A 17,199-nucleotide genomic window follows, 5' to 3' on the forward strand; every position below is an offset into this window, starting at 1 on the left:
CTAAACGAAAAAAGCAACGACGAGATGGACGACTTCTCCCAGCCCAACCGGCGCAACGCCTTCGGCTTCGCCCCGTCGCCGGCCAACTACATCGACGCGCGCAAGCGGCCGCTGTCGTCCATCACGCCCATCATCGCCGAGTTCGCGCGCAACGCGACGCTGTTCTTCGCGACCGGCGCCGCCGGCGGGTCGCGCATCATCAGCGCCACCACGCAGGTCGCCTGGGCACTGCTGGCGCGCGGCGCCGGCTTGCGCGACGCCGTGGCCGCGCCCCGCCTGCACCACCAGCTGCTGCCGGACGTGCTGCTGCTCGAGAACGGGTTCGACGCGGGCGCCGCGGCCGACCTGGCCGCCAAGGGCCACGAGGTCCAGTGGGTGGCGCCTGGGCTCAGCGCCGTGCAGGGCGTGCTGAGGAGGTGGGATGGCCGGTTTGATGCGGTCGGAGAGACGAGGCAGGCTAATAGCGCCGGGTATACGATTTGATTTGGAGGAATGAGGCGCCCGGTGGTGGAATAGCTGGGAGAGCCCGGGAAGGATGGCTGATGATGGCGGGCATATGGGTAGTCACAGGCAAACTTAGCAAGCAGCATTAGCACAAGCATGAGTACACAGGTTTTCCTCAGGGGTTGGCGCGTTAAGATGCGGAAACTCTGATTCAACCATGAAAAGTGCAAACCCTGGACTCCATCCACAATCATTAGCATGCAACCATCCGTGTGAACTTTCTCATTTTTGCCACCCCCCTTTCCACCTGCTTGCTGCCTTCACCGGCTGGTATCAACCACATAGCGGCCGATGACCTTGCCCTCCTTCATCAGCTGGTACACGTTCTGCAGCTCGCTGAGGCCGACCGTCTTGTAGGGCACCTTGATGAGCCCGCGCTGGAAGAAGTCGAGCGCCTCCTGCGTGTCCTGGCGGTTGCCGACGTAGCTGCCCTTGATGTTGATCATGCGGATGACCGTGTCGAACACGGGCGCGCGCAGGTACGCGCCCGCGGGGAGGCCGATGCAGACCACGGTGCCCCGGCTGCGCACGTACTCGGTCGCCTGGTGGAACGGCTTCTCCGCCACGGCCAGCAGCAGCACCGCGTGCGGGCCCAGCCCCTCGGGCGTCGCCTGCTTGACCTCCTGCACGAGGTCGCTGCTGCTGGTGAAGTCGACGTACGCCGCCGCGCCGAGCTGCCGGCAGCTCTCGCCCTTCTCGCGCCCGCCGTCGATGGCGATCACGCGCAGGCCCATGGCGCGCGCGTACTGGATGGCCATGCTGCCCAGGCCGCCGCCGGCGCCGACGATGGCGACGGTCTGGCCCGGGCGCGCGCCCGACTCCTTCAGGCCCTTGTACACGGTGATGCCGGCGCACAGGACGGGCGCGACCGCCTCGAGGTCGCACTCCTTGGGGATGCGGGCCACGTGGGCGGCCTTGGCGATGGCGTACTGCTGGAAGCTGCCGTCGACGGTGTAGCCGGACAGCAGCGCGCGCGGGCACAGCGGCTCGTCCGCCTGCATGCAGAAGGAGCAGGCAAGGCAGCTGCCGTTGAGCCACTTGATGCCGGCGTGGTCGCCGAGCTCGAGGTCCTGCACCAGCTCGCCCTTGGCCACCACCACGCCGGCGCCCTCGTGGCCGCCGACGAGCGGCAGCTTGGGCGGCAGCGGCCAGTCGCCCATCATGGCGTGCAGATCCGTGTGGCACACGCCCGAGTACTTGACGTTGATGAGCACCTCATCCGGGCCGGGCTTCTGCACGGGGATCTTCTTGTAGACGACGGCTGTGGGGGATTGGGGCGTCAGAGACCGCGACAGTTAATGTACAACCCGGGACGAGGGCGATTTGCTTACGGCCACCCGGCTTCTCAACCACCTGAGCCCATTGCTCGCTTGGGATCTCGAAGTTGGCCATTGTCAAGGCTTGAGGAGCTTGAGGAGCTTGCGAGGTTTGGCGTGTGTGGTTTGCTTGTGGGGGAGAGCAGAATGTGTGTGATGAGAACGAGATGATGATATCACTATCACTTATATCACGGGGATGGATCAACCAAAAGGTGGCAGGACAGAGCTGTTGCTGCAACACATGCGCACCGAATGCAGCCCTTTATATCCTGTATCCATGGTTACTGCTGGTATCACGGCAGGAAACAGTTTAGACTGGTGATTGCGGAGTCTGGTTCAACACGAAGCAGGAAACGCGAGACTGGCATAAGACGGTGCCGGAATCGGCAGGCGATCTGCAAAGCTCAACTGACGGAGCGTGGGAAGACGTCAGACAACGGATTGGAGGCCCAGAACCGGGCTCAGGTTTCGGTGGTGCGCAGTTATGCAAGGATAACTCAGCGAATGGGACGCGTGCTCCTCAGTGCTCCTCATTCTGCACGCACTGCAACAGTAGATCAGGAGACCTACACAGCAGGACTCTCTGCAAGATGCAGCCAAACCCGGTAGGTAGTTCTGGTCCGCTCGAGAGGTCCAGTTGGTGTTGCGCGTTGCAGTGGCCTGATTCTGATGTTCTCGGCAAGTACTGTACACCCCGGGCGTCTCCGGGGCAGCGGAGCCGAGCGATGAGGTGGCGCTAACTGCTGGGCGGATTACACATTAGTTTGGGTACTTTACGTATCTTACATTCTTCCGTACTGTAACGAAACCGCACATGTCCCTTCGCTGATGAAGCCCGTCTTGCAAGGTAACTTTAACATTCACGTACCTGGACAGGACATTTCGAATGTGAAGTCATGTTTGGATCACCAGTTTTGAAGAACTGACACCCGGACTCATCGCACGAACCTCGAAAGCTTTTTACATAGTACTATCCTTCTGGACTTTGGAATAATATCCTCTCACCACTCGCACTTAATGAAAGTCCCAGACTTTACTGCCCCTGGCTAGTGATGACGAGCGCCAGCAAACTTACCAATACCTGCCGTACCGAAGATACCTCCTTTCCGTACGGGTAACTCGCCCCGGCCGAACGCTGGTGAAACAGCGCCCGACCGGCGGAGATCTGCAGGAAACTCTCTAGCGTGCGATGACCCCGCATTCTCAAACAGCTTCCTTCAAACGGCATCAACTAGTGACAACTTCCGCGTGTGCGAGGGAGCACCAATAGTACAGGACAGGAAGTCCAGACTTGACCGTGTGCCGTGTGAGGTGGAACCGCCTGGGTTCAGCACACCGAACCCCGCAAACCCGGGTTCCGGACGGGATCTGGATTGGCTGCAGGCCACGTTCCGCATGCCCGTTCCCCGTTTCATGCCAACGGGCACGGACTCGGGCATGGCGCATGACCCCGCGCGAGGCCGGAGACACGGAGACTAAGCCGGGCTTGGCGCCGGAGGGGCTGTCGGACAAACTTGCCGGACTTTGCAGCGGCAAGTGCAGCATGAAGAGCTCCATCGGGGGGTCATCTCAGGTCTTACACACGGTCCTGTACGGAGCACAAGTGGAAGAACGGAAAAGCATGCCAAAACTGGAATTCGTTCCCTCTTTGTCTTTTTGGCGCCGCCGCCCCGTAGAGACTCTGTGCCGCCCTCCTCCTTCCTCCCTTCATGAAACACCGCTTGCTGTCTGTCTACCCCCAAGATGAACTCATCAATTTCCTTAGGAACCACCGGGGCCTCCCAGCAGGGCAAATCTCCGCACGATACCAGGACCATACTCCTGGTACTGTTTGATCCGTTAGCCGATGAGGCACGCACGAGAGAAGTGTGAGAGAGAGAGAGCAAGAGAGAAAAGCACCATACCTCCGCCTTGGTGTGGCAGTACGACCGGAACTCGGGCGTCTGGCCGAGCAAGCTGCCGCCGAACCACGGACCGTGCCGCTGCCGCTTGTGCGTGACGACCTGCACCTCCAGCCCTCCGCTCTTGGCGCCGCCGCTGCGCAGCTCGCTCTGGCGGATCCTGGCGTCCACGAGCTGCTTGATGTCGCGCTGTAACCTGCGGCCAAAGTCCTTGTACAGCGTGCTGCCGCCCGAGAGGACGATGTTCTTGTACAGCCCGCGGCGCACGTCGATGGGCGACGACTGGATGACGCCGTCGACCACCACAGGCAGCGGCGTCAGGAAGTCGGACGAGTAGATCTCCGGGTTGAAGAATATCTCGGGCGCGAGGAAGCGCTCGTAGCCCACGTCGACCGTGACCTGGCGCCCGCCCGGCTGCGTCACCACGTGCTTCAAGAACCGGCTGCGGTCGCGATCGTACTTGGCGAACTCGTTGACGATGTCCGGGCAGACATAGCAGTACTCCTCCTTGATCTCCTGCGCCGTCTTGAGAGACGAGTCGGGCTCGCCGCGGTCTCGGAGGAGCGACTGCACAAAGTAGGTAATGTCGCGCCCGGCAATGGGAATCGACTTGATGGACGAGCCGATGACGTAGCCCTCGGCCACCGGGATGACGTGCGTGACACCATCACCGGAGTCGATAACGGTGCCGGTCAAGGACCTGTCTGTGACCTTTGACGATGTCCACGAGGCGGCGAGCGCCAGCACAGCCTGGACGGCAATGTAAAGACCGGCGCAGTTGAAGGATTCGAAGAAGATCTCGGCCGTGTTTTCTCGGTTCTCGGGAGGGTTCAGGGGCTGTGGCTGTGTTAACAATCGCGTCGCGTGGATGCTCCGGGGAGGGCAGGCTGACCGGCTCGGTGAGGAGGAAGTAGTGGTCCTCCGGTTCGACCCTGAGATATTTGAAGATCGAGTTGGACCAGAACCTCTCCATGTGATCCTGCCAAGCGCAAGTCAGCTTCCTTCGTCGGAGGCCTGCCCTTCCACATTCCAGGTCAACCAACCCAGTTCTCGATCTGCCCATGCCGGATCGGATAATGCAGTCCGTAGCCTGAGAGAGTGTCAGCCTGCGTGCTGCTACCCAGCAGAGCGCGCCGGCTTACCGGGCCCGGAAGCAGCTGCGATCGCCTCGTCGCCAATGAAGAAGTCGAGGTCCTCAGTCCCGCGCTTGGCCGCCAGATGGCCTGTCGGGCCAGCTCCGCCGGTAAGGAAGGACGGCTTGTTCGCGACAGCGGGACGGCCCGAGCCCGAACCGCCGCTACCGCCAGCGGGGCCCTTGGTCGCAATCGCGGTCGGGAAGACGAACGAAGGTGAGTCGTTACCGGCGAAACCTGGGGAGTTCGCAGTCAGTCGAGGAATGTGGACAACGCGGAGTCAAAGTGAGTCTCTGGAAAGCATACCTAGCTTGGAAAACCCCGTGCCGCTGCGGGAGCGAAAGTGTGGTCAGCGATGGCGGCCTCGGAACTTGCGCTGGCTTCCCGGCCCTCGGTTTTCCTGAGAGCGGGGCAGGGGGAGGAGGGATCTCAGCGCGGCACATACTTGTCCATGACAACGGCGGGGGTTTGGGTGGCCATTGTTGCAGATGTGTTGCTGCTGCGCGCAGCTCCTAGTCTTGGTTTTGCGCAGCAAGCACAGCACGCGACGAGCTGGGGAAAGGCAGAGCGTCCGGCGTGGTCCAGGCAGGCAACCAGAGGAGGTATGCGGTACGGTGTTGAGGTCCAAGATTACGTCTCAGGAGCTGCCCAGTGCGGGATCCACTCACGCGGGCTGTGCGCCAAGAAGCGGGAGCCCCGCCAAGCACCTACGGCGGTCGTGAAAACCCGCTTGCGCAAACGCTGCCAAGAAACAACCTGAAGCTTCGAAGCCTTGAGCTCCATCAGAAGAGGCTCACCACCTCCGACTGACAACCGCCGGCAATGCTGATGATGACTCAGTTTTGAGGTTTTGAGAGGCTCAGGCCCAGCAGGATATCCCCACCTTAACTGAACAACGTTAGGCACGTACCTAAGCCCCAACCAGGACGAACATCGCGCTGGTTTCCCTGCATAACGCGCTTCATCGGCAGGAACGGCTCACTGCTGTTCAACACGGCGACGAATATCACGAGCGGCTCTTTCCTCGGGATTCCAAAACGGATCCCAGTCTGAGTGAGGGATGTGCTCCAAACCAACATCGGACACTTTGATCCCATTCAACCTTCCTGTTCATGCTGCAATGCTCGCGCGGCCCTGCTCCCTCTCTACTTCCTCTATTCATGTCCATTCATCAACTGGCCGCTTCTATTGTCCTGAGCTTGCGCAAACTGCCACCTACCACAGGGTGTATTTGCCCACTTCCTACAGGGAGAATTCAAACTCCACCGCAGGCAGGTTTAGCAAGCATTGTTTTACCTGGTCGCGTATCGACAATTGTCCCTCTTGTTCTCCGCTGGCCGTTTCCCTTCCTGCTGCAAGTTTCCCACAAAGCTGAGCAACCCTTCCCCGGCCGGCGAACCACACCACCGCTTGCTGCTTGCAGTGTGCATCCAAACATAGTCCGACACATGGATCTGGACGCCATATACTCACCCTAATGACAATCGCCGACCGCCCGTCGTCCTAGTCGCATCATTCTTGTCCCTGGGCTCTCCTCGCTTCGTGAGCCCTAAATCTTTCACTTGGTTCAACCGATCTTCGGCCGTCAGCTCCCCGTTCACCTCGATCTCGCTTCGGGTTACATCTTGCCAGACAGAATGTCGGATGGTCCGACTTCCATGTCCATCCCCGTCGAAGGGGATGGGGCTGTTGGCAGCGTATGGAGGCGGCAACCCAAGAGGCCCGTTGCGTCCATATTCGTCCATGCCGGGGCAGGCTACCACAGCGTCGTAAACGAGAGGGTGCATCTCAAAGCCTGCACTGAGTGAGTGTTTTCTGAAGTCGACGCGCTGAAGATTATGCCTGACATTTCCGGTCAGCGCCGCTCGTGTCGGTATGAGCTTTCTCAGGGCGGGCGCCACCGCTACACAAGCCGTAGAGGCCGCCATCCGATGTCTCGAGGACAAGGAAATCACAAACGCTGGGTTCGGAAGCAACCTGAACATCGACGGTGTGGTCGAGTGCGATGCCACGATTGTCGACCACTTGGGCAGAAGCGGCGCTTGTGGCGCCGTGCCTGGTACGAAGACTGCACTCCCCGTTGGCGAAAGGACAATCCATGGCTGACCGGCTCCCTTTCTAGGAGTCAAAAATCCCATCTCTTTGGCCAAAAAGATCCTGGACACGAGCAGCCGGCCGCTGTCTCTTCGCCGAGTCCCGCCCAACATTCTCGTGGGCGAAGGCGCCAGGGAGTTTGCCGAAGAACAGGGCATACAGACTATTCGGAACGAGTTCCTTGTCTCGAGGAACGCAAAGGACCGGTTCCTCCGCTGGAGCGAGGACTTGCGCAGGGCTGAGGCGCGAGATAAGTCACGCAACGCCTTCTCCAGTCAATACTGGGGTGGCCGAAAGATGCTGTCGCCAGCCGATTATGAGGAAGCTGCCAGTGCTCGCATCAACCACCAACTTCGAGACCATGCGAGTGCCGTCTTGATGGGCACATGGAACGAAGGTCAGCCCGACTCGCCCGATTCCAGGCACTCCCCTGTGCCCGAGAACGGATGGTCCGCAGATTCAACCGCTCCAGCCTCGACTTACCCTGCTTCCTACGGAGCCCCCATGGCAACCTCGGATCCTCCGAGGACTCCCAATCGTCAATACCAAAATGTCAGAAACTTCTCAGTCCAGCTAGGCGAGAGCTTGTCAACGCCGATGCGGTCGGTGGAATGCCAAAACCTAGGGGGGGAGTCGCCGTATCTCGTGCACGACCATCCGTCACCTGCTTCAGCGCACGATGGAGCAATGGGTTGCGATGATGACGAGGTGAATATGGTCGATGATTTCGACTACTACGGAGCTTCTGAGTTCGACGCTTCGAGCGACAAGGACGCTGTCAGGGATTCTGGAACAGACGACGCTGCGCCTCAGCATGTTCCAAACGCTGAGGACGCAGATAGGGTGACAGATACTGTTGGTGCTATCGCCATTGATCTGCAGGGAAACATCGCCGCAGGCTCGTCGTCGGGGGGGATCGGCATGAAACACCGGGGCCGCACCGGCCCCGCCGCGCTAGTTGGCGTCGGCACCGCCGTCGTTCCCCAAGACCCCGACGATGACCTGGGCACCTCCGTGGCCGCTGTCACCAGCGGCACCGGCGAGCACATGGCCACATGCTCCGCCTCGCTGAAGTGCGCAGAGCGCCTGTTCCAGGGCACGCGCCGCGGGCCCGGCGGCCGGGACATCGCCGAGGACGACGAGCACGCCATCCTCGAGTCGTTCATCGTCGACGACTTCATGGGCCACCCGGGCGTGCGCGATCAGCCCTCGGCCGGCGCGATCGGCGTCATGGCCGTCAAGAAGGACCGTACGGGGGTCTACTTCTACTTTGCCCACAACACTGACTCGTTCGCGCTCGCCTCCATGGCCTCCAACGAGCGCGAGCCGCTCTGCGTCATGTCGCGCCTCGGAAAGACCGGGAACGTGGCACAGGGCGGCCGCAGGGTGCGTGTCGAGTAAAGCAGAGCCAGGCGTCATGGCCATTGCTCTAGCTCTGACCTGAAATAAGACCTAAGAGGAGGGAAACGAGGGGTTACGCACTAAGCAAGGCGGGGCCTGGCTGGACCATCACACTTTGTCGAGTTAGAGGGATACCTAAGAGGAGGAAAAGAGGACAACCTCGGTAATCACTGCCTTTGGTCGGTTGGGTGCTTCTTCCAAGAGTTACCCCATAGACTAGACATAGAAGGCATCGCTTTAGAACCTATGGCTACGAAATTATGATCCCTAAGGCTCTTCCATGGCTCAAGGCAATCTGGAGTACATGCTTGATGGCTTTCGGCCTCTGTCAATGAAAGAAACCGACCTCCCTTTACCAGGGTCGATTTGCATTGCATGCGTAAGTAGATCGATGATACCTGGAGCCAGTGTAAATTCTACAGCCCACCCATTTCCTCGCTTGTCCAAACGCCAGGCCTACCCAGACACTTTGTTTTGATGCACGATCCCCCGCCCAACGCCGCCGTAATCTACAACCTCGAATGAAAAGCTTGCCTAGCTGCTGGTCTCTTCTTGCCCGGCCACAGCCAGATTGACCCCCCTTCCAAGGTCTTTTGAACGATCATTGATGACCCAGCCACCCTATCCCAGGACTTATCAGAGGCCCCGCCATTATTGAGCCTCAACCTTCCGCTTCTCCTTCTCCTTCCTGGCTGCATTCGGCGAGCCAGCACCACCACCAACACCAACACCAACACCCCCGGCCCCGCCGCCCGCAGCTGGATTGCCAGCGGGCGGAGGAGGAGGCGCGACGACAGGCGTCCGGCCGTAGTTCCCGAGCGCCAGGCGCGTGCCGCAGGTCAGGCACTCGCCGCCGTCGGGCACCTCGCAGAAGATGCTGAGGCAGATGCTGCACACGAAGCCCGTGTCGACCACGTTGCGGTGGCAGAAGCAGGCCGCGCGGAAGTCGACCGCGTCCGCGCTCGGCGTGACCAGCAGCTCCGCCACGCTGGCGCCCAGGCCCAGCCTGCTGCTGCTGCTGGCGCCGCCTGGCTTTGGCCTGCCGCGGCCTGCTGCGCCGCCGCCGTTGGCGGTGGAGGCGGAGGTCTTGGGCTTGGATGCCGGCCCCTTGCCCGCGTCGGTGCCTCCTGCTCCTCCTCCTCCGGCGGCTGGGTGGGACGGCGCGCTGCCGCTGCCGAAGCCGAACATGAGATACTGCAGCAGCCCGCGCGGTTCGGCGGCGCGGATGAAGGTGCCCCGCGTGATGAAGCTGGCTTGCTCGAGAAAGGTGGCGCTGCCCCGCAGGGAGAGGGTGTCGATGGCGATGCGGGCGTGCGCGGCCGCGAAGACGGCGTTCATGGTCGGGATGTACTGCGCCGGCGAGCTGTCGCTGACGGAGAGGATCAGGATGCGCGCGTGCATCCCGGCGAGGCCACCGCCGCTCGTGGACGTGCTTGCCACGGGCGCGGCGCCGACCGCGGCACCCGCGGTCATTGGGGCGCCGGTTGTGGTCAGGGCGTTGGCTGCGGCGGCAGAGGCGGCGAAAGACAGTGCGGTCTTGTTGATGTGGGCGAGAGCGAGGGTGAGCGCGCCGGATATTTGTGTTGTGGTGGAGAGGTCGGAGACGGTGGTGTCATCGATGAGAGAACGGAGAGACGTTAGGAGGATGTGTTCTATTTGCGCGAACTGGGGGTATTTGTTGGCTGCGGAGGGCTTGTAGCTCGGTGCGGGCTTGTCGCTGCTGCTGCCTGCATCTCGCATGTCGACATCTTCTGAGGGCGCGGGCGCCTGCTTCGGCGGCGCTGGGTAGAGCCAAACCGCTCGGTTTGTGTGTGATGCTATGAGGGCCACCTGGTTCGAGTTGCTGAATGCGAGGTGGGCGTTGACGAAGATGAGGATGTTCGCTATCGCCTTGGAGATCGGGAGGACATCGGCGAGCGCAGCCCACGCTCGGGGATTGGTGTCGATGATAATGGTGCAGAGCGACGGGATGTCGTCGGTGTTGTAGACCTCATAGTGCTCCGAGGCGTCGACAACATCCTGGGCGCTCATTTTGGGACTCGTCGCCCGTTGTCGAAATGCTGTGGCCCGCGACGAAAACGACACCAGACACCACGGAGTCCGTGTTCTCGATACCTGGGCTCCTGTGTTCAGTGCATCGGCGCGATGCTGAATTTCTCATTCGAACCACTTGCGAGTTTCTTGCACCAATCTCTTTGGCTAAAATGCTCTCATGTGAGTTCGAAGCAATGCTGCCTATGTGAAGCGGCTGGGTGGGTGTGCGTTGAAAGCCGGACATACGCCGCCAATCCTTTGTATCTTGTTCTCCAGCTCCTCGCCCTGTAACGTGAATACAGTTCAATCCTGGTTTGTTTGTTAGTTTGGTTCTTGCCCCCACTTTTTAACAGGGGCCTATAGCCAACCAAACTCGGCCTTTTTGCCCACCTCTTCCTCATCACTCTCTAGAATCTAAGTTCGACTGAAGCACGTTTAATATCGATAAAGCAGTGTATTGAACACCATTTTCCTACTTGACTAACTGGTCAGACATCGAAGGAAACTGTATTGCATACAGAGGCGATAGTGCCCTCTGACTTCCTGTTGCGGTTGGTCTATTTCGTGCCAAGACGGCTAGGTAGGTACCTGTAATTTAGAGCCTTGTCGTGATCCACCATAAGTACCACGCTAACGAACAAACAAGGGGTCGACTGTACGCGTTGCCAGCAAAATTCAGAGACCTAGCGTGCCCAGGCCCATCGCGGCCCCACGTGAGGTGCATGGCAGTCCTGTGCGACGCCCCACGGTGCTGCCCACGCTAATCCGTTCTCGACTTTAGGTGTGGGTCTCGGCTAGTTATCGTGACGCTTTCCATGTTCCCATCCTTATCGCAATGGAGGGGCAGCTTTGAGCTTCCCAGGGAGCAGGGCACCTTCCACATCGTTGTTCAATGTCCTGAATCTTCACAAACCCATAATCCTCTGCATCCAACAACCTGGAGCAGGAGCAAACCGATGACATCCGCTCATTACCGTCGAGACCCTAACTTCTGTTTGACACCGTCATTCTGTAGCCGGTTTCTACCACGAGTTATCGGCCCCTAATTGGGCACGGACAGGCAGAGCACCGTCCTTTGAGCGACTCTGCTCTACGCCAGTTTGGTCGCTCAAATTCGCCGACGAGCTCGGCATTCAGATCGCCCCGGTTCATTTCACAACCTCAACTGAATCGTTTTGTCGCTCGCTCAGCCGGACAACATGGCCACCCCAGCCGGGCCAGGGTCCAGAGAGTTTCAGTCGATGAGCAGGCAAGACCAGACCTTGCTCCTCTTCGCCCGCCTAATGGAGGGTGGCAAAGAAGATGAGGAGACGGTAGCCGACCTGGGCAAGCTGACACAGCTCCTTAACGAGGACGTGGAGCTAGTCAAAAAGGGCGAGGCGTCTGTCACGTCCGTCATCGACGGCGACTGCGTCGACACCATTGTTTGCTACCTCGATATGAGACAACCCGATATCGTGAGAGGTCGCGCGACGCTCTGCGTCTCCGCTTATCTCAAGGCTGCGGGGGACGAGGGCAACAAAAAGCTGTCCGAGTTCTTCCACGCCAGGTGCCAGCGGGGCACCTACGATGACTACATTGTTGCCTTCTGCGTTGCTGCCACCATTTTTCCGATTGTTCCCGACCTAACCTCGGAATTGTTCCTCACAGAAGGCTTCCTGCCCAGTCTTGGTCCGCTTATGAGGCGGAAATGGAAGAGCAGGAAGGTCGAAACGGCGTGCCTGGAGATGTTGAACGCGGCATGCATGCATCAGCATTGCCGCGAGGCTGTCCAGAAGTACTGCGCCGATTGGCTCGAGGAAATCGTGGATCAGGACCCCGAAGATGCTGTTAGAACCATGCATGCTGCCGATCCTGATGTCAACGTCCAGGAAGGGTCAATATCCATGAGGCGACACTCGCAGCATGTTCAGAACCTCGCCGCCGTGGTCTTAGCGAAGCTCAGGGTTAGCCAGCACATCCACCCTACCCCCCGCGCCCCGACTTTGCCGCGCGCCCATGCTGATGTTCTCCGGCTAACATCAAGCTTCTATAAAGGCAGTTCCAGCTCACTCCGCAGAAAACCAGTCAAATAAGGGGCCCGAGCCTAAAATACAATCGGCGACAACTAGTATCGAGGATTTGGCTAAGCGGTTCACGAAGCTTCTGGTCGAGGATCCAGAACACGTACAGTCTTCGGTGGAAGGGCTGGCCTATGCGTCTCTCCGGTCAAAGGTGAAGGAGGAGTTGGCCCACGATACGGAGACGCTGCAACGCCTCGTCAAAACACTGGAATCCGCGCCCCCGAAGTCGCCCCTGATGTATGGCGCTCTGAGCGTCTTCGTCAATCTCACAAAGTATCAGCCCTTTGAGACGGAGGAACAAAAGAAGCTTAAGGAGCTCAAGGCATATGCCAACGCGGCAGGAAAGCTGCAGCCAGATCCCTTGAACGATGATGCCCATGTCGCGGAGCGCTGTAAGCGTGTCTTTGCGGCCGGCATCACGCCCGCGCTTGTCACACGCAGCAAGGACGGGTCCGTCGCATCTCTTTCCCTCATCATCTCTATCGTATTTTCGCTCTCCGTGACGACCGGGCTCCGTGGGCAACTTGCTCAACAAGGCGCCACCCGTCTCCTGATGGCCGCTTGGGCGGCTCTACCGGAGAAAGAAGACAAAGGTCGCCGCATGGCAGCCCAAGCACTAGCCCGGATCCTGATCTCGACCGACCCAGCCCTTGTCTTTCGCCAAACCCCGCAAAGCAATGCTGTCCGGCCTCTTGCGTCTATCATCACTCCCGACCCTCATGCCGAAACGCGCGATCTCCTTCCGACCTTCGAGGCCCTCCTGGCCCTGACAAACCTCGCATCGACGGATGACGACACCCGACAAAGCATTGCGCGCACCGCCTGGGATGACATCGAAGAGCAGCTTTTCAGCACCAACACCCGCGTCTGCACAGCCGCCGCCGAGCTCGTCTGTAACATCGTCCAGAGCCCCGAGGTGGCCATGTCCCTCTTCGGCGACGGCTCGCACAAGGCCGCGAACCGGATCAAGGTCGTGGTGGCTCTTGCCGACGCCGAGGACGTCAAGACGCGCAGCGCGGCGGGCGGCGCGCTGGCCAGCCTGACGGCCTTCGACGTCGTGGTGCGCGGCATCCTCGCCCAGCCGCGCGCCGCGAAGATCATTCTCGATCTCTGCCGCGACGACGAGGAGGGCCTGCGCCACCGCGGCGCTGTCGTCGTCCGCAACATGGTCTTCCAGGAGGGCGACGTCGGCCAGCAGGCGAAAGCCAAGCTGCGGGACGAAGGCGTCGTGGCCGCGCTGACGGAGTGCGCCAAGAAGAGCAGGTCGCCTGAGGTGATACAGCTCGTTGTGCAGACCCTGGAAGTGTTTGCTTAAGCTAGGGTCGGGAGTTTTCTACGTCAACGTTCAACGTCAAAAACTGGACATTTTCACAGTCGGCCGGTGTTTGGGTTGATGAACCAGGCTGAGGCGACTACGGTAGTGGCAGAATGAAAGGGGTATAGACGGTCTAGGTGGCGGGCTCGGCAACGCCCACGGAGTCAAGTCTTGATGTCTTTATTCCATTCCCGCTGTGATGCGTTGCTGTAATACAGTATTGAGCCTCCGGGCCGAAGCGCCGGCTGTATTTTGAGCAGGATACATCAGCGAGAGAAAGGTATAACTCGCTGAGGATCGTGGAAGCTGCGTATAAAGAAGCTTTCGGGACACCGTGTGCGCAACCACATTATGCATAGCCAGAGTCGACAATGATGGGTTGTATTGCTTTCCGCACCGAGAAACGGCGATATAATTACCCCCCCACACTATATATCTGTACTGCTCTCATCCCTCCCCATAAAGATCTTGTACAGGCGCCGACTAACAGCCTGCCCGACGGTCCTCTCGCCCACCTCCCCTTCTTTGTTGACGCTCCGGCGCACCCTCTCCAGCGCCAACGGGCCGCCCGCCTGCAGCCCCCTTACCAGCTCGGGCAGGGAGCCGAACTCGGCGGCGATGCCGTAGGCGATGGGCGCGGTGACGCGGGCGATCTCCTGCAGCACGCGCACGTACGTGTCGCGCGGGCCGTCGCCGGTGCGCACCTGGCCCGTCTCCATGCAGAAGGCGGCGTCGTTGGCCGCGTCGCGCTGCCGCCGGTAGGGCACCGTGCTGATGTGCTGCGTGAAGACGGCGATCCAGCGCGCTGTCTCGACGGGCGCGCTGGTGTGGTGGATCAGCACGCCGTGCTCTACCTGGAGCTGGAGGAGGGCTTCTTCGACGGCGTCTTCGTCGATGTAGGTGGGTGCGGCGGCGTTGTTGTTCTTGCGGCGGCGCGGGTTGGCGTTGGTGGCGGCCGCCTGGGAGCTGGACGCAAGGTTTGGTGGCTCGTCCGCAGGCTCGAGTCCGCTGCGAACGGCAGAGACGAAGTGGCGGTTGCGCGCGTTGCGGTTTTTACGCAGCCAGACGGTGAGACCCTCGATTAGGTAGATGATGGTATCCTTGGGGAAGTGGCGCTTCATGCGGAGCACGTGGGACTCGAGACTGGAGGCGTCTTCGCCGAGGACGAGGTCGACGAATTGCGCGGCTGGTACCAGCACCATGGCGTAGCTTTCACGCTCAATCCTCTCGGGGATGGGTTCCCAGAGCCCCAGATCGTCGTTGTACCGGGAGCGGACCCTGCGGCGCCATTTGACCACGTTCTCAACCGGGCTTGACCACGAGGTAGAATGAACGTCGAGATCGCGGAGCAGAGTTTCAGCCTGCAACTTGACGGCCTGATCAAGGGTTGCCGGGAGGTCCACAATCATCTCTGGGGTCGAGACTTTCTTGTCCGTCCGTATCTTGTTCACCTCGGCCAGGGCAGCAGCCCTCGCTTTTTCCTGTGCCTTTTCTTCCTTCGCCCGCTCCTTCTCCAGCCGCTTGCGCTCCTTCTCTGCCTCTCGTGCGGCGGCCTTTTGTTCCCTTTCCCTCATCTTCTCCATGGACTTCTTCTTGGGATCAGCCACACTCGCCTTCGTTCCCGCCGACTTTTGCTCCCTCGACGGTTTAGACATGCCGGACACTGCGGACAACCCCGGTAATGCTGCAGATCCGCGTGTTGATGGGGCCAAGTCGGAAATGTCCGGAAAGTCGTCATCTGAGCTAGCCTGGACCGCGCAATCCTCCTCGGAGTCATTCATAATGATGATCTCGGACTGCGTTCTCCTAAGCGAGCGCGGTGGGTTCGATGGCCCATCGTCAACAGCGGCGGGAAGAGGAGCAGAGCTGGATATGGGATCCCAGGGTGCGGCGGCTGTCTGGGCCGACTTCGGTGGTTGACGTTCTGGTCCCGGAGAGCTGGAGGCAAAGGGATCAATATCGTCGATGCCGGCTTGTCTTTTGGAAATGGTCGCAGGCTGAGCCCTGCCATGCCGCGGTGAGAAGCTGGCATGGTGGTCATCGTTTAAACCCGCAGTCGGCATGCAGCCGCTTCCTGATTGCCCCGCTTCAGGAACGCGCGGGGAAGAACTGGCGAAGGGGTCATGCTCGAGCCAATTGATCCGCGGCTGCTGCTGCTCGTCACTGGGGCGAGGAGGAGCTGTGTGGATGGGCTCCTGTGAAGAGGAGAGGGCGGCAACGATGGCTGCTGATGGCATACTGTCCAGATCCGTGTCCAATCGGCGCCTCTTTGGGGCGGTGCCGTCGGCTGATGGGTCCCCTGATTGAGGGGCATTCACGGCAGGCCCAAGCTCCTCATCGTCGGAGATGACCCAAACATCATCGGCGCCTGATGAGACGGGTTTCGATCTCGACAGGGCAGCGGTGCCATGTTGACGGGGAGGAGATCTCGTAGGCACAAAGAAGTCGTCGTCCAAATCGAGACTCGTCGCTTTCGGACTGCTTTCACGTCGGGGAGAGGGCGTCCTCGCGACTTGCGGCGGAGGCGAGCCCGCATCGGAGCTCGACAAGAGCGAGATGACTTGGACTGGCATTGGTGCGACCGAAATTAGGTTGCCTACCTAAGGTAAGGGAGTTGATGGCACCAGCGGAATCGTCAAGAACGTCTACCGCCAAAGCCATTGGATGGTAAACACTCGCCATGTCGCGCTCGCCACGGCAACCACTCGGGAGTTTGGACGGGACGGCGCGAAAACCGCGACGGAAGGCGCGAAACACACACAGGATCACGTGACATAAATCCGGGGGCTTTTCCACGTGTAGTATGGGTTCGGAGTACGGAAAAACAAGGTTACAACTAACGGAAGTGCGGAGTCCTGCGGAGTCAACCAACCACGGCCCCGGACAAAACAACTTCCAAGCTCGATTTTCAAACCACTGCTGCCTTCTATCGCTTCTTCCCATGCTCTTGCTGTGTCTCGGCAACTCCGTTGCACGTGGAACCACATGGGCTGCTGCCCTCGCCCAAATGTTGGCAGTGGCTGCGCAAAGAAGGCAACTCCGATGTTGGGATCGTCTCTGCCGGAATGGATCAGCCGAGTGGATAACGTTACTACCTCAGCCTGGTTTAGCGCGCGCACGGGTCGCGGGATCCCCACTGAGAGGGAAGCACTCTGGAGGAAAGGATTCATGAGATCGTCGCAACAACACATGAGTGCGGGAAGAAGCTCTCAAGGAGATGAGGGGCAGCGACCGCCAAGATCGAAAGGAGTCTGTGCTGCAATTTTGTTCTCGAAAAGCGGCTCACGGAATGCTCCGGACGGTGGGACCTCGGCGCTGCGAGCTATATAGTCCAATGCTTTGTCACCAGGGTTACAACAGTCAACTGACTATATAGGCCGTCACCGTCGGGTGAAGGTCAGGGCGTGCAGCGATGTTATGCAGCCAGGCTGCTTT

General features: G+C 60.0%; 6 protein-coding genes across 6 annotated transcripts; 2 read left to right on the forward strand and 4 right to left on the reverse strand.

Moving 5' to 3' along the window:
- Positions 1–112: 112 nt before the first annotated feature.
- Positions 113–2,030, reverse strand: THITE_2171621 (uncharacterized protein). Its single transcript, XM_003657789.1, has 2 exons — positions 1,836–2,030; positions 113–1,765 (listed from the first exon to the last, which is right to left on the reverse strand). The coding sequence occupies exons 1-2, from the start codon at positions 1,894–1,896 to the stop codon at positions 765–767; spliced, it is 1,062 nt and encodes a 353-aa protein (XP_003657837.1). The 5' UTR covers positions 1,897–2,030; the 3' UTR covers positions 113–764.
- Positions 2,031–3,584: 1,554 nt separating this feature from the next.
- Positions 3,585–5,337, reverse strand: THITE_2059924 (uncharacterized protein; the record flags this gene model as incomplete). The annotated part of the gene is made up of 7 exons (XM_003657790.1): positions 3,585–3,650; positions 3,728–4,567; positions 4,617–4,703; positions 4,768–4,814; positions 4,867–5,094; positions 5,164–5,186; positions 5,303–5,337. 7 exons carry the CDS (start codon positions 5,335–5,337, stop codon positions 3,585–3,587), a joined length of 1,326 nt encoding a protein of 441 aa, XP_003657838.1.
- A 1,078-nt stretch (positions 5,338–6,415) lies between these two features.
- Positions 6,416–8,492, forward strand: THITE_2123948 (uncharacterized protein). The gene is made up of 3 exons (XM_003657791.1): positions 6,416–6,661; positions 6,717–6,916; positions 6,980–8,492. The coding sequence occupies exons 1-3, from the start codon at positions 6,495–6,497 to the stop codon at positions 8,350–8,352; spliced, it is 1,740 nt and encodes a 579-aa protein (XP_003657839.1). The 5' UTR covers positions 6,416–6,494; the 3' UTR covers positions 8,353–8,492.
- A 60-nt stretch (positions 8,493–8,552) lies between these two features.
- Positions 8,553–10,473, reverse strand: THITE_2123949 (uncharacterized protein). Its single transcript, XM_003657792.1, has 2 exons — positions 8,983–10,473; positions 8,553–8,731 (listed from the first exon to the last, which is right to left on the reverse strand). The coding sequence occupies exon 1, from the start codon at positions 10,381–10,383 to the stop codon at positions 9,004–9,006; it is 1,380 nt and encodes a 459-aa protein (XP_003657840.1). The 5' UTR covers positions 10,384–10,473; the 3' UTR covers positions 8,553–8,731; positions 8,983–9,003.
- Positions 10,474–11,292: 819 nt separating this feature from the next.
- On the forward strand, positions 11,293–13,764 carry THITE_2152407 (uncharacterized protein; the record flags this gene model as incomplete). Its single annotated transcript, XM_003657793.1, has 2 exons — positions 11,293–12,332; positions 12,454–13,764. Exons 1-2 carry the CDS (start codon positions 11,586–11,588, stop codon positions 13,762–13,764), a joined length of 2,058 nt encoding a protein of 685 aa, XP_003657841.1. The 5' UTR covers positions 11,293–11,585.
- A 214-nt stretch (positions 13,765–13,978) lies between these two features.
- THITE_2123952 (uncharacterized protein) lies at positions 13,979–16,504 on the reverse strand. The gene has a single exon (XM_003657794.1). It carries the CDS (start codon positions 16,335–16,337, stop codon positions 14,193–14,195), a length of 2,145 nt encoding a protein of 714 aa, XP_003657842.1. The 5' UTR covers positions 16,338–16,504; the 3' UTR covers positions 13,979–14,192.
- Positions 16,505–17,199: the final 695 nt, after the last annotated feature.

The sequence above is a fragment of the Thermothielavioides terrestris genome, chromosome 6 (genome assembly GCF_000226115.1).
Source record: "Thermothielavioides terrestris NRRL 8126 chromosome 6, complete sequence".
In the NCBI taxonomy this organism is placed as follows: Eukaryota; Fungi; Ascomycota; class Sordariomycetes; order Sordariales; family Chaetomiaceae; genus Thermothielavioides; species Thermothielavioides terrestris.